The sequence below is a fragment of the Lemur catta genome, chromosome 4 (genome assembly GCF_020740605.2).
Source record: "Lemur catta isolate mLemCat1 chromosome 4, mLemCat1.pri, whole genome shotgun sequence".
Taxonomy (NCBI): Eukaryota; Metazoa; Chordata; class Mammalia; order Primates; family Lemuridae; genus Lemur; species Lemur catta.
Window position 1 is genome coordinate 49,611,148 of NC_059131.1, and position 16,075 is coordinate 49,627,222.

Genomic DNA, 16,075 nt, shown 5'->3' on the forward strand with positions numbered 1-16,075 from the left:
AGAGAAAAATAGAGATTTTCTTTGTTTTCTTCACTCACGCAAGTGATTTATTTAATGAGTGACTAATTATAAACCTCAGACATATTGTGGTAAAAAGGTAGTGATTATTTTTTGTGATCCATTAAATATACCTTGCTACTGTAGTTTGTACTTTTGAAGTCAATAGCATAACTTCAGATACAGTTGTTTCTCTTTCTTTTCCCTTTTCTTATCACCATCCTTCCTGCTTGTGTTCTCCTCCACCTCGTATCCTAGTCCCTGTAAAAGTAAACTTGGAGGGAAAAGTCCTGGGTAAAGCTGGATTGTATAATCTGGGGGTCTATTTATCTGGCCTCGAAAAGTGATGTACATTGATACAGCTGGGCTGGTGCTCTGTAAAGAATGGGAGTTTCTCCCTGGAGAGCAGTGTGGGCTGTAAGCTTTTAACTTGTCAGAAGGAACTCTCAATGTTTGATTCTGGGGAGATTCCTAGAGGATCTCTTACTTAGAGACACAGACACTGCCACCGCCACCGCCACCAAATGTGAACCCAAAGACCTTTAGACTGTGTGTGGATCATGGAGGGTAGGATGGGTGGCAGGGATTAACTATCTCTTAGAGGAATATGTAGGGAATACCCTATATATTTCCCACATGGGAAGAATCCTTTCTATTCCGATCAGGCACCTTCCCATAAACTTTTATTCTTTTGGTCATTCCTTTAACTGGATAGGAACTACAGCCAGTTTACTTTAAGATACTGGTGAGAACTTCTGGATTGCATTTTCCTATTTCATTTCAAAATTTCTATCTTTTAACAGACTAATAGTGGATCCCTTGAGTTGGTTTAGAGGCTGTGGTCTCAGTCCTTCAACCTTGGGCTTCAGATTTGGTTTGTTATCAGACCCCACCCCCCTGCCAAGCCTATGAATTTATATAGTTATATAAGTTAAGTTTTATATTTTCTAGGGGTTGGTTATAAAAATAAGCAATAAAGACAACTTCATATATCTTTAATGTGATTACAAATATTTTTCTTAAGTGACTTATTCTTTCAGTGACCTTTTAAAGTATAGAGAATCATATGAATGTTTGTGCTAACTAAGCAAACATTGACTTACATTTTCTCATGGGTAGATTATGATTTGAGCCGCAGACTTGGTGAAAGTTAAAATGTGATGATAGTTGATAATTTATTCAGTGCACAGACTGTGCCAGGTGCTGAAGGTCTGGTATGGTTTTAGTAGATATTGTCAAACAGTTTTCCAAGTACATATACCAGTTTACATGCACACCAGTAAAGTATGAGAACCCTAGTTGCTCCATATCCTTGCCAAAAGTGGCTGTGGAGAGAATCATTTTGTTTTAATTTTAGCCATCCTAGTGGGTATATAGTGGTATCTTGTTGTCATTTTAATGTGCATTTTTCCCTGGTGACTTTTCACATGTTTATTGGTCATTTGAAAATCCTCTTAGAGGATTTTCTTAGAGGACCAAATAGTCTTAGATAATTGTTGGCCTCATTCCTTCTTTCTTTCCTCTGCCTTCCCAAGTCCATCTTGCCTTTCAACCCCAGAGCTCACAACCTACAGACTCACCATCTCCTCTTTTCCATGACCATTTTAGATTTGTGGCTAGAAGTCATTAAGCAAGTGCAGCTTCTCTTTTGGTGAAAGATTAATCCTGAATCACCTTCAGTGTCACCCTGACTGCTATGCCCTGGCACCCTGGCACAGTGCTCAGATTCCACTGCTTATTGCTGTTGGACTTCAGGATTTTCCCCTGATCCCTTTGTATCAGACCTCCTCTACCAGAATTCCCAAAGCCAAACCCCTTTGATTTTCCTGGTTTATAGCCCTGAAGTTCTGCTTTGGCTTAAACTTTTAATTACTGCTATTCACCTACATTCTCCTTTCCTTATAAGAATGTGATTTCTCAAGAATGTGAAATCTCCGAAGTACAGGAGGCCTGTACAAATTCTGTCTCTGTGCTCTGACTACTTCTGGGATACCCTGTTTACTACCTGATCATGAGAACCTCGTGTCAACTATTTGTGTATACTATCGCTTGAATGTTCCCTGGCTGCCAATAGGTTAGCCCCATTGTTTACTCCCCTCCAAAAGGTCTTAGAATAAGCAGACATAAAAGTGGAAAGTTGGCCGGGTGCGGTGGCTCATGCCTGTAATCCTAGCACTCTGGGAGGCCAAGGCGGGTGGATCGCTCGAGGTCAGGAGTTCAAGACCAGCCTGAGCAAGAGTGAGACCCCGTGTCTACTAAAAAAAAATAGAAAGAAATTATCTGGCCAACTAAAAATATATATAGAAAAAATTAGCCAAGCGTGGTGGCGCATGCCAGTAGTCCCAGCTACTCGGGAGGCTGAGGCAGTAGGATCACTTAAGCCCAGGAGTTTGAGGTTGCTGTGAGCTAGGCTGACGCCACGGCACTCACTCTAGCCCGGGCAACAGAGCGAGACTCTGTCTCAAAAATAAATAAATAAATGTGGAAAGTTGAATACAACCCTCTACACACATATTTGTTCAGGTTATAAAGAAATTAGGCAACTGTTTGGGACTCTTTGTGGTATGGAGAGAGTAAGTAGTCTATTAAGAAGGGTGAAGAAATATTTATTGAGTTTGCTATGTGCCAGCATAGTATTAAAGTAGCTTATCCATCCTTTTTTTTCCCCTGTTAAGTAAGAGCAGCTGTTTAAACCCTGTATTTTCTGTGTTAAAAAATTAAAAAGTGGATTATCTAAGTTAAACTTAATTTGTAAATTCATTATATAAGTAATACTTCAATTAATATAAGGCTTCTTTTAAATTAAGTTGGATTGGGCATAGAGGAATTTTCTGTAAAGTTTTGAGCATCCTCCACAGTGGCTGGTTGGCTGAAACTTAGAAGCAGTGGTACTCTCTTAGGTTTCTGAAGGGTGAGCTGAGCCAGAGCCAAGACCTGCTGAAGAGGAACATGCAGTAGCTCAAGTACTTCTCATCAATAGGTGACTCAGTTCTGAGAAATACTTCGTCTTTAGTCTGGAAGGCTGATAAACCTGTCTCACCAGTAAGGGAAAGTAAAGTACTCTGCCAAGGTTTAACAGGAAGAAAAACTACTTTCTGAGTTGTTGCTTTGGTGACAAAGTTCCTAACTCAGATCTTTGCATTAACATCTGAGTTTGAAATAGCCCTTGAACCAATAAATTATTTCATTTTTCAATCCATGAGAGGTTTTGGAAAAAGCAATAGGCTAACCATGAACAGATTCTGCTAGGAAAAAAAAAAAAATCACACATGGCTTTAAAAAAAAAAAAAAAAGGTATTATGAGAATGTAAAATGGTACAGCCACTCTGGAAAATAGTTCGGCAGTGTTTTGCAAAACTAAACATGCACTTACCATGGTACCCAGCAGTCGCACTCTTGGGCATTTATCCCAGAGAAATGAAAAATTATGTTCACACAAAAACCTGTACATGAATGTTCATAGCATTCTTATTATATATGTATATGATTAGTATATATTATATATATGCTTATCACTATTATATATACACACATACACTAGATATATATACACAAATACACACACACACATATATACACACTATTTAAAATAGAAAATGCTAGAAATAACCAAAATGTCCTTAAGTGTGTAAATGGATAAACAACCTTGTATATGTCTGTACAATGGAATACTACTCGGCAATAAAAAGGACTGACCTATTGATACATGCAGCAACCAGAATGGACCTCAGGAGCATTATACTGAGTGAAAAATAGTTAACCTCCAAGGGTTATATACTTCATGATTTCATTCACATAATACTTTTAAATTGACAAAACTGTGGAGAAGAGATTAGTTATTGCCAGGGGACAGGGATGGAGGTGGGAGTAGTTCTATATCTTGATAGTGGCGATAGTTCCACAAATCTGTATAGGGGATAAAGTTGAACAGAACTATACACACAAATAAATACAAGTTTTTTTTTTAATGCTAAAAACTGAATAAGGTCTGTTAATAGTAATGTACCAATACTGTCAATTTCTGATTTTGCTATTAGAGCTATATAAAAGGTCACCATTAGTGGAAGCTGGTTTAAAGGATTTAAAGGATGCACAGGAATCTATATTATTTTTGCAGCTTTCTTATAGTCTGTTATTTCAAAGTAAGTTTTTAAAATAAGGTATATTATACTCCCATGTTCATGGCAGCATTATTCACAATAGTCAAAAGATGGAAACAACCCAAGTGTCCATCAGCAGGTGAACGGATAAACAAATTGTGTATATACATACAATAGAATATTATTCAGCCTTAAAAATGAATGAAATTCTGATGTGTGCTATAACATGGATGAATTTTGAAGACTTAAGTGAAATAAGCCAGTCTAAAAAGGACAAATGTGATTCCACGTACATGAGGTACCTAGAGTTGTCAAATTCATAGAGACAAAAAGTAGAATGATGGTTGCAGGAGCTGGAGGGAGAGGGGAATGGGTAATATTGTTTAATGGGTACGGAAGATATTTTGATATTTAGAAGATAAGATAAACTTCTTGAGATAGATGTGATAGTTACTAAACAATGTGAATGTAGTTAATGCCACTGAACTATAGTCTTAAAATGGTAAATTTTGTTGTGTATATTTTACCAGTTTTTTAAAAGGTGTTATTGTATAAGTAATACATTTATTCTAAAATGTGCATATTTAAATGTAAACATATAAATCTCTTTGCTTTTAATTTTTTCTTTTTGACATAATCACAAACTTAAAAAAAGTTGCAGGTTCTATAATAATCTTTTTTCTAAAACAATTTGAGACTATGTTGCCAACCTGATGCCCTATCAGGAAGTATTTCAGTGTGTGTTTCCTATAATCAAGGACATTCTTACAGAAGTACAATATTACCACCAAAATCAAGAAATTAACATCAGTATATACATTGCTGCTGTCTAATTCTTTGTACTCTATTCAAGTGTCACAATCATCCCAATAATGACTTTTATAGAAAGGGGATCCAGTAGAGATCAAGTATTGCATTAACTTGTCATGTCTCTTTATTTTTCAGTCTGAAACAGTTCTTCAGTCTTTACTTTCATGACCTTGATTCTTCTCAAGATTACAAGTCAATTATTTTGTAGACTTTCTCTCAATTTGATTTTGTCTGAAGTTTTCTCATGAATTCAAGTTACATATTTTTGACAGGAATATTTGAGAACTGATCTTGTATTCTGATTGCATCTCATCAGGTGGTGCATGATTTCAACGTTCTGATGATATTCACATTGATCACTTGATTAAGGTAGTGTCAGGCTTCACACTATAAAGTTACACTTTTACCCTTTGTAATTAAGTATATTATGGGGAGGTACTTTGAAACTATGGAAATAATCCTCTTCCTCATCTAGCTTTCATTTTGTCTACTTACATGTTTATATATGTGAGGATTCAGTTTATTATTTTATTCAGTGGGTTATAATCCATTATTACCTTTATTTTGATGCTCAAATTGTTCCTGATTTGGCTACTAGCAGCACCTTCAAGCTGGCTTTAGTGTCCTTTTGACATGTCCTCATCATTCTGAATGCTTTTAAATTTTAGAAAAAGAAATCATGCAATTAATGGCTGCATAATATGCTATTGTAGGAATATAGTATAATTTGCTTAAATAATCCCTTTGGAGCATTTTATTTTAGATTTCTTTAAAAAGGAGTTTGCATAGTATGGACAGATTACCTTCTGGAAGCTTTGTAACAATTTACACTCCTACCAGCAGCATGTGTGGGCAAGGGTCCCTTTCCCCACACTCTCATTAACAATTGCAGAGTATTTTTGAATAATAGGAACTTCATAATTAGAGGGAAACTGTTAGAGGTCAAATTACCTTGTACAGTAAACCTTAGAAGGGATCATCAGGACACTAGATGAGAAGAAAATAGGGTATATATTTGCCTTTTAAATCAGCAGAAGAGTATCTCAGAGCTATATATGGATTCTTTTTTTTTTTTTTTTTTTTTTTTTGAGACAGAGTCTCGCTGTGTTGCCCAGGCTAGAGTGAGTGCCGTGGCGTCAGCGTAGCTCACAGCAACCTCAAACTCCTGGGCTTAAGCGATCCTACTGCCTCAGCCTCCCCAGTAGCTGGGACTACAGGCATGCGCCACCATGCCCAGCTAATTTTTTTCTGTACATATATTTTAGTTGGCCAGATAATTTCTTTCTATTTTTTTTTTTTTTTTTTTCAGTAGAGACGGGGTCTCGCTCTTGCTCAGGCTGGTCTCGAACTCCTGACCTCGAGCGATCCACCCGCCTCAGCCTCCCAGAGTGCTAGGATTACAGGCGTGAGCTACCGCGCCCGGCCGATATATGGATTCTTTACCATGGATTCTTTTACTTTTTTTGTGACTTGCTCATTTCCTTCAGATGACTCTCAGTGACTAACCAGTCATTGACCTCAAAGATCCTTTTCAAAATTTTAAAGCCATTTTTTACTAAGCATCTGTATGAACATGCTTTGGGAAAGTTACTCATCAATGGACTTCATTTTCCTCATCTCTAAATTAAATTATGTGGTTTCTAAGGTACCTTCATCTAAAACTGGAAGATCTTAAATTTTATTCTGAGAATTGGAAGAAAGTGACTTTTTCTAGCTTGCAAAACTGGTTGGGTTTTCTTGTAAATGTTTTCCTCACATATCTAACTAGGCAACCGTGAGTTGTAGAAGTATCGATTCATTATTTATAGGCTGGTTTTATTCTAGGACTTTGGTTGCTAGTCCTCCCTTTGCTTTAAATGTTAAGTCTGACTTGTGGCACTTTTGACTCCTTAGCACAGAGGAACAGAATAACCCAGACAGATTCCATTTAGGGTTTAGGTAAGGATAACTATTAAGGGGTAACATGAGAACACAACTGTTCTCTGTATTGATAGAACAATTGTTATCTTAGTTGTAGTGATGATTACTCTAATCAATACATGTGATAAAATTTTATAAAACTACACACACACACACACACACACACACACAGTGAAATCCAAACAAGGTCTGTACCCGACTTAATAGTATTGTACTGATGTCAGTTTCCTGGTTTAACCATATACTATGGTTACTTACTACATTACCATTGGGAGAAGCTAGGTGGAACATACATGAGATCTCTTCTATTTTTGTAACTTCTTTTGAGTCTTAAACTATTTCAAAATTAAAAGTTATTAAAAACTAATTTGGGTCAAATAGGCATTGAAAAGCAAAATGAAGAAAATATAGCAATTATTAATTTATTATTAATTTTCATGTCTTTTATTTATTAAAAACTCATAAAAATCCATAAGGCAAGCACTGAGTCCTCATTGAATTTGAAAGAGAACAGAACAAGCCAGTGTCCTAGAGAGAATTTTATAGGTGTACTTTCGTAAGTATTAAATTTTCTAGAACCTCCAGATTTCATTAATGTACTACCAGTGCCCTTGGTACCATACACGAGAATAGAGATTTTTTTTTCCAGTGTTATTATAGCTGTGTAAAGTAATTTCACCTAAAAGAAAAATAGTTTAAAAGATACAAACAGAGCAGTGTAAATTTGCATTGTTTTAAAGTAGCTTTGAGAGAATTTTGAAAGATCTTGTTCTATGTAATCTGTCCCCTCCAAAAAAAAATCTTTTCTTCTTTACAGGTGTAAATTAATGATTTGAAAGCAGCTGAACAATGGAGCCAGACATCATTCGAATGTATTCTTCATCCCCACCACCACTGGACAATGGAGCAGAGGATGATGATGATGATGAATTTGGGGAATTTGGTGGGTTTTCAGAAGTTAGCCCTTCTGGTGTAGGGTTTGTTGATTTTGATACACCAGATTATACTCGTCCCAAGGAAGAGTTTGTTCCTTCAAACCACTTTATGCCAATTCATGATTTCTCAGAAAATGCAGATAGCCTTACAAGCTTTAAGTCCATTAAAAATGGTAATGATAAGGACATCGCTGCTGAACTTTCAACTCCTGTGAAAGGACAGTCTGATGTTTTACTTTCTACCACCAGCAAAGAAATAATTTCATCCAAAACTTTAGATACTTCCATTGATGGCATGGAAAGTCCAGAAAATTTAAATAAAGTAGTGGAGCAGAGACAGAATGTTGGAACACCTGAAAGTTTCTCTCCAGGAGATTTTAGAACTGATATGAATGTTGTTCATCAAAACAAGCAGTTAGAGAGCTGCAATGGTGAAAAGCCTCCTTGTCTGGAGATTCTAACAAATGGGTTTGCAGTGTTGGAAACTGTAAATCCTCAGGGAACAGATGATCTGGACAATGTAGCTGATTCAAAGGGACGGAAGCCTCTTAGCACTCATAGCACTGAGTATAATTTAGACTCTGTACCTAGCCCTGCTGAGGAATTTGCAGATTTTGCCACATTTTCCAAAAAGGAAAGGATACAACTAGAAGAGATAGGACATGCAGTTTTAAATGATAGAGAAGCACTAACTATTCAGGAAAACAATAAAATTAACAGAGTCAATGAACTGAATTCTATAAAAGAAGTGTCTTTGGGTAGAAGCTTTGACAATAAAGGAGACACTGATGGAAAGGATCAAGTTTGTGTTTCAGAAATCAGTGTAATGACTAACAGAGGTTTCAGTGTTGAAAAACAAGGCCTTCCAACACTGCAACAGGATGAATTTTTAAATTCAAGTGTTCAATCCAAGGCTAGGAGTTTGATAGACTCAGCTGATGATTCAGAAGCCATTAAGAGAGAACAATGTAAAACTGAAGAAAAACTTGATTTATTTACTTCTAAATGTGCTGACCTATGCATGGATTCTATTAAAACTTCTGATGCTGATGATGAAGTTGGTTCTTCCAAAGAAGAAAGTAGAAAGTTTACTGATTTCCAAAGCCCAAACATTGATCTCACAGAAGAAAATGTTTTGGATGATTCTGTAAGTGTGAAAAATGGTGATAGTAGTAACGACTTTGTGACTTGCAATGATACCAATGAGGATGATTTTGGTGACTTTGGCACAGCCAGTGGCACAACTCCACCTTTTGTTACTAGTACTCAAGATTCAATGAGCGATGCCACTTTTGAAGAGTCCTCAGAGCACTTTCCACATTTTAGTGAAGCAGGTGATGACTTTGGAGAATTTGGGAATATGAATGCTATTTCCTGCCAAGAGGAAATGATATTGACCGAGTCAGACCTAAAACAGACTTCTGATAGTTTATCAGAGGGATGTCAGTTGGCAAGAAAGTCTAGTGGAACAGGCACTGAACCTGTTTCAAAACTGAAAAATGGGCAAGAAGGTGAGTTTGGAGATTTTGATTCTGTGCCAAATATTCAAGATGACTGCAGTGCTTTTCAAGACTCTGATGATTTTGCAGACTTCAGTTCGGCTGGTCCTAGCCAAGTTGTAGATTGGCATGCTTTTGAGGATGAACAAAAAGATAGTTGTTCTTGGGCTGCTTTTGGAGATCAGCAGGCTACTGAATCTCATCATCGAAAGGAAGCCTGGCAGTCACATAGGACAGATGAAAATATTGATACTCCAGGAACCCCCAAAATGCGCAGTGTCCCTTTAACAACTTCCAAAGGAGCGGTTGCTAGTGGCCATGTACAGGAATCAGCCACTTCAGTTCAGGTATTCGCTAATTTTCTCTATTATATATGGGATATTAATTGCTGTGGAGGCTTCTAATTCAGCTTTTCAAAAAATATTTTTTCAACTGAGTACCTGTTTATCTCATTATGATATAATGCTTGCCTGATTTGTAGATTAGTTACATTTTTTCACAACCCTTTGGGAAACTACAAAGAGAGAGTTCTTTAGTAAAGCTTGGTAAGATTTTTCTTTATCTCAGTGAATTTCTTTAATATTTATAGAAATTCATCAACTTGGATTTTTGGTGATTATAAATAGCACTTTTGCAAAAAATGATTTATTAACTAATTATTCCAGTAATTCTTCAGCTTTTACCTTTACAGTGATTTTAAAAAAGCTTAAGCTGAAATTTAGAAGGTTTTTAAGCTTCAGGGAAAAAAAAAATCTGTTAATTTTGTCCATCAAAGACCTCAGAGATTGAAGTACAGGAGAAAGCAAGCAGAATTTGAAACCTCATCTGGTGGTGAAGGCTATAGTGAATTGAGAAATAGAAAAAGAATTAGGAAAAAGAAGCAGATTTGAACCTCATAATTTAACAGCTACTAAAAGACTTGGGGTGAGAGTATGAGATGAATTAAGGTTTAGATCTAAGATAAGTAATGGCTATAGGTTGCTTATTGTGGTTGTATTTATTTTCTTACAATTTCTTGCAAATATACGCATAGGTTTATTCCTAGGGAGTAGGTGTATCAGGCAGAATATTTTTACTCTTTAGCTCTTATACATTATCCTTTCTGGTTCAGACTCTTTCAGGGAAGATTCATTAAGATTTATTTTGACCTAAATTAGCCCCTAGAGTTATAGCTTAATATCCAGGTTGCTCCCCAGGCCAGAGTTGTACCCTCTGCTAGATTTTACCTTTCTTCAACTCCAGGGGTGTGGGAGAGGGCACTCCCTTGAAAATCACTGCTTTTTACTTACAATTGATTTATATAACACCTGGTTCACTGGCTTATTTTAAAGATACTGTGAATAAAATCGACATCTACACACATCATTTTCAATTAAAAATATTTTCAGAGTCTTTGTTAGTTGAAATGATTACATATCATTCCTTTAATACCTTTGATGCATTAAGATATTAGAGAAATTATGGTATTTCCATTTGGTGTGCACAGTTAATCACTTTTCAGTTGGCTTTGGGTGTCTGAGTAGTTTAATATGCTAATTCAGTTATTACATGGTTTGGCTAATGTGTATTATTCTATTGAGTGATTTATTATTGAGGCAGAAACTTGTAATTTTAAACAAGAAGTGAACTAATTATGATGCTAAATGAGGACTGTTAGTTTTGACCTAACTGTCCCTTTTCCTATTAAGTTTCATCTCACTAGAGATAAGGTGACACTGGTATTGGATGATCTTTAATTTGTAGTCTTAGAACTTTTAACATCATCAGATAATGAATTTTTAAAAGTATGACCACTTTAAATAGGAATTTCCTGCATCATACAAGTTGATTGAGGTTATTTATGTATAATTTAATAACTGGATGTAGGAGGTAATAAAGCCCATGGGCTTTGTGGTGTCTGACAGATCTGAATTTGAGACCCAGCCATGTAAAAGTTACGTAATTTTGGATAGGTTACTTCTGAACTCAATTGTATACAAAAATAAGGTAATACCTATTTCAAATACTTCTTGTGAAGATAAAATGAAAGTAAATTTTAAAATGAAAAATAAAAATTTTGTAGTATGATTTTATTTTTGTAAAACTAAAACAGAAACTGTGGAAATGTACATTAAGACTTCCTGGGATTTGTTTGGCTCAGGCCTCAGACTTTAATTTTTGCTGAATGGGCTATGCAAAATGTGCAGAATGTGGAGGTGGATGCTGGGGAAGAGAAACTGCCTGAAGGGTCTAGAAGGAGAAATTTGGGAAGAAAGTTGAGGTAGGGAAATGGGTAAGCCCCTGCTGAGTAAGTGACTCAGTTAGAAGTGGATAAAGATTGAACAATGACTTTCATTCTTATCCTGCTGTTCCTAAAGACTTGTGGCCAGCACTTTCTTGTCCTTCAGATTCTGCTGGAAAAGTACATTAACATAGTTCTTTTGGAGAGGATTAGATTTATTAATATTTTTCTTTTTAAAATGTTTCTTCTAGTTGTTGCAATGTTCAGGACAGCACAAAACTCTTCACATATTAACAACAGTAAACATTAACTTTTTTAACAGTAAAACTTGAAATGATTTACTCTTGTTGAATCTTACCTTGATACAACTAGTGTCCTGCACAGAATGTTATCTAGTGGTTTTGTCCAAATTGTGCTTTGACAGAATGTTGTGAGAGACTTAGAATTCAGAACTCAAGTTAATTCAGTTGAACATAAGGGACAATCGTTTGTTTTGTGGGGTCAAACAGATGGTGTAGTTGTCATTTCAGATTTCTTCCACTTCACAACTATATTTGGTGTGTGACATTGTCCAGGTCCATATTTTTTTTTTTTTTTTGCACTTTCCTTTTTTTAGCCTACCAAAAAGATATCTTAAAATTTTAATAAATATGTCTTCCTTGGGTTTATTTCAATAATTTGTTACTTGTAGGGAAAAGTCAGCCAAGAAGAAATCTTTCAGACTTATAAAATGTTCTTAAATTAATTCTCAGCTCTGGGTTCAGCAAGCTTCAGAGGGTTCAAGCTTTGATTTAAAAGCTAGACATGAACATTGTTGAGAAATAGATTTCTTCCTTTAATGAATAGTTTTTTTCTGAGAGCCCAGAGTTTAGTATATTTTATTCTCTTGTTAACATTCTTATAAATTACAGAAAAGGCAAGTAGTGGTATCTCCATTGTACGAATAGGAAAGAGGTTAAAATTGTCCTTCACTTTTTGGGCTAAGATTTAAAACAAAACAAAATGACAACAATTCTAAAACCCTTATTACTTTCAAAGCAGTCGATTTTTTTCAAAAGATCATTATGTATTTTAATAATTCTTTACTTACTTAACCTTTTAATGTTTCAGAAAGGAATCTTGATTGAAATAGCCAGGATGCCTTTTTTCTTAGATGTATGGTAAAAAGAGATAATGAAGGAATGTTGTAAACAATTACATTTAACCCTGAGCTTTTGTAAAATTTTAAAATATTGTTCTGCATGTTATTTGAGAATTTAGGAAGTTGGTAAGTTAATCTATTTATATTAATTGGCTATAGAAAAGGAGATTATGAATCTTTTTTTTCATAGTAGCCATCTAATTTATAATACTACTGGGAAAATATTATTAGCTGAAGATTTGTTTTGAAAGCTTTAAAAATTAAGAGTATCACAAAAAGGAAAATGAAGAGAACCACTAATCCTTTGACTTGTGTTATTTTGAGGTTGGTACTGGTGTTTTCATCAGAAAGTCAGCATTCCCAAACTGAATATAACCAATCCTACCTTTTCACCTTCGTTTATTAAATCATCTGTCTACAATTTGTGCAGGTTTTCACTTCTGTGGGTGAACATTTGAACTTACAACTGTTACTTCTGTAAGCTATAAAATAAGGGAATTAAGATTTAAGATTTTGGCCTTATAGATCCTTACTTACTTTATTTAGGTAGCTTTATTTATTTATTTATTGCTATTTTTCTTTCAGAAAATTTGACATTCTAATGTTTAATTTCAAAATAGAAATACTTTATTAAATTTATCCAGAAATTGTGCAAAAAGGGCAAATCATCTTTTTAGAGCATGATGAATATTACAATTGATTACTCTTTTTATACAGCTTACAATTGGGGATTGATAAGTATACAGTTGTAGATTGTACTTGATATCTTACTTAATATTTAATGGTGGTGAGGCATAAGGTATCATCTTAAATGGAAGCTTATATTACCCAGTGGATTTTATGTTTCTTCTAAACTTCCACTTAAGTGTGAGACTTAATGCTGTCCATATTAAAACCATTGACATTAATCAACTTCTGCTTCTAAGCAAGAAAGGAAAACTAACTGGAAATATGTTGAAGGAATTTTTAAGAGTTACCTTAATACAAGATACAGTAAGTCCTCACCTAATGCTCTCGATAGGATCTTGGAAACTGCAACTTTAAGCAAAACAACATATAACAAAACTTATTTTACCATAGGCTAATTGATATACATAAGAGTTAAGTTCCTACAGCTTATTTCTGGTCACTAAAACATCACCAAACTTCTAAATAAAGACACAAAACATTTCTCATATTAGCCATTGAAATAAATGTGAGCGTACATACATTTAAGAAAGATTAATTTTTAAAAAGTAAAATAAAATAATTACCCAATTTGTGGTAATCGGTGAATGATGGCAGTTGTAGTGGTGGTGGGTTAGACGAAGGAATAATTGTTTGCAAGATGAGAATTGTAAGAAGCACCTCCTACCACCATGTAGTTCAAAAACAGTCACAAATCTGGCAGGCTCGCTGAGTGCTTTCCTACCACATTGTTTGTTATCATGCATTTGTATGATTATCAGAGACCTTACAAAGTTTTATTTTATAATAATTTATATTCATTCATTCCTTTTGCAACCCACTTAATCCAGTTTAAGGTCGCAAGTGGCCAGATCCTGTCCCGGCAGCTCAGGGTACAAGACCAGAACCAACCCTGGATAGGACACTATCCCATTGCAAGGCACACTCACTCAGACTGGGACAATTTAGACACACCAGTGAACCTAATGTGTACATCTTTGGGATGTGAGAGGAAACTGGAGTATCTGGAGAAAACCTATCCAGATATGGGGAGAATATGTAAACTTCACATAGACAGCGGCTTCTGCCAGGAATTGTTTTTTTCCCTCATCAACATTACAACAAAACAATGTTATTCGAGGGCCTGCTGTATTTTAAAGGAAATATGCATTTGAGTGGCATAAGAACCAGTGTCTGGGATCCTAGGTGCTAGTCATGCACACCCCTCTGGTAAACTGAACAAGATTTGCAATACACTTAATCTTTTTATACCCCAATGTAGTCATTTATTAAATAGAGGTATGTTAGTTAGGGTTCTCCAGAGAAACAGAATCCATGGGGTATGTATGTAGATAGAGGGAGAGACAGAGAGATTTATTGGAGATTGAAAAGTTCCAAAATCTATTAGTAATCTGGAAACTCAAGACAGCTGATGTAGTTCCAGAGTGGGTGCAAAGGCCTGAGAACCAGGGGAGCCAATGGTATAATTCCAGTCCAAAAGCCAACAGGCTTGAGACCCAAGCAGAGCTGATTTTTCGGAGTCCAAAAGTAGGAAGAGACTGATGCGCCAACCCAAAGTCAGGCAGAATTTCCCTCTTACTCAACTTTTTTGTTCTATTCAGGTCTTTAATTGATCGGATAAGGCCCACCCATGTTAGAGAGGACAGTCTGCTTTAGTCAGTCTACCAATTCAAATGTTAATCTCATCCAGAAACACCCCTACAAGCACTACCAGAATAATGTTTGACCAAATGCCTGGGCACCCTGTTGCCCAGTGAAGTTGACCCATAAAATTAACCATCACAAGAGGGAACACCATATGTCACATAGAGTTTTCAAGATTTTTGGAAGACGTGTAACCTGTTTATGACTAAGACATGCCAGTTGGGAATCTCTACATTAGATAACATGGCTTGTTTGCACAAATAGGTAAAATGAAATGGCTGCTTATGTACCCTAGGATTTTATTCCTCTACTCCCAGCTATAAAGATATGGCAAAATTGGGAATTAGAAGTTGTGAATTCATACATGATGTTTTGCCCCCATTGATGAATGAAACCATGGGGTAATAATTTTTGCTTTCCCAGGAATCTAACTTGATGAGAAAAAAAATAAAAATAATTATAGAGGGCAGACAACAAGTGGCTCATGCCTATAATCTTAGCACTTTGGGAGGCTGAGGCAAGAGGATCGCTTGAGGCCAGGAGTTCAAGACCAGCCTGAGCAAGAGTGAGACCCTATCTCGACAAAAAATAGGAAAATTAGCTGGGTGTGGTGGTGTGTGCCTGTAGTCCCAGCCACTCAGGAGGCTGAGGCAGGAGGATCACTTGATCCCAGAAGTTTGAGGTTGCAGTGAGCTGTGATGAGGCCACTGCACTCCAGCCTGGACAACAGAGCAAGACTGTGTCAAAATAATAAAAACAATTGTAGAGACCTTCAAGGTAATGAAGGACTCTGATAGGAAATAAATATGAGAAATGAGAAAATTGGGAAAGATAGAGAAAAGCTATAAAAGCCTATGTATCTTTGGAGATGTGGTATAGCGAAGGACACATTATGACTTTCATGAGCCCTTTCTCCATAAGAGATGCTTCAAATTCTATTTTATGACTCATAAAAATGAATATATTATCATTACATATTAAAACATTTTCATGGACCCCTAAAAGTATCATGGTCTTAGGCCATGTCTCTATTGTGTAAGTCAGCCCTGGGTATACAGTATAGTGATTAAAAGCGAGGCCATAATTCTAGATTAGATCCAGGTTTCTGAACTGACCTGCAT

At 35.8% G+C, this 16,075-nt stretch overlaps 1 protein-coding gene across 3 annotated transcripts in view; it reads left to right on the forward strand.

The window, feature by feature from the left end:
• The window catches only part of AFTPH (aftiphilin), a 62,897-nt gene that overhangs the window by 17,380 nt on the left and 29,442 nt on the right, over positions 1-16,075 (forward strand). For all 3 annotated transcript variants that reach the window (XM_045549732.1, XM_045549733.1, XM_045549734.1), the window contains exon 2: positions 7,645-9,608. In XM_045549732.1, coding sequence (XP_045405688.1) covers positions 7,677-9,608 — 1,932 coding nt within the window. In that variant the 5' untranslated portion in view covers positions 7,645-7,676. The remainder of the gene's footprint in view (positions 1-7,644; positions 9,609-16,075) is intronic.